This window comes from Merops nubicus, unplaced genomic scaffold (assembly GCF_000691845.1).
Source record: "Merops nubicus isolate BGI_N331 unplaced genomic scaffold, ASM69184v1 scaffold32264, whole genome shotgun sequence".
Classification (NCBI taxonomy): domain Eukaryota; kingdom Metazoa; phylum Chordata; class Aves; order Coraciiformes; family Meropidae; genus Merops; species Merops nubicus.
The window spans coordinates 1-209 of NW_008602798.1; the positions used below are offsets into that span (position 1 = coordinate 1).

Genomic DNA, 209 nt, shown 5'->3' on the forward strand with positions numbered 1-209 from the left:
GCCTGGCGAGCGCTCCCGCTGCGGCACTTACTCTTCGTTCAGGGCGCAGCGCCGGTTGGTGAGCGTGCCGTACTTCCTCAGCGTGTCGGTGAGCTCCGAGTAGAGCCTGTCAGCCAGGCTCGTGGGGATTCCCTCCCAGACCAGGATGAGGATGACGATCACGGCCGGCTCGCACGGGGGGCCCGCCCGCTCGCGGCCGACGCCGAGGA

General features: G+C 69.9%; 1 protein-coding gene across 1 annotated transcript in view; it reads right to left on the minus strand.

Moving 5' to 3' along the window:
- Nucleotides 1-31: 31 nt before the first annotated feature.
- LOC103771187 (methylcytosine dioxygenase TET2-like) overlaps nt 32-209 on the minus strand; it is a gene marked incomplete at its 3' end in the record, with an annotated part of 10,754 nt that continues 10,576 nt past the window's right edge. The window contains exon 5 of the mRNA XM_008938478.1: nt 32-209. This exon is cut by the window's right edge and continues 1 nt beyond it. Coding sequence (XP_008936726.1) covers nt 32-209 — 178 coding nt within the window.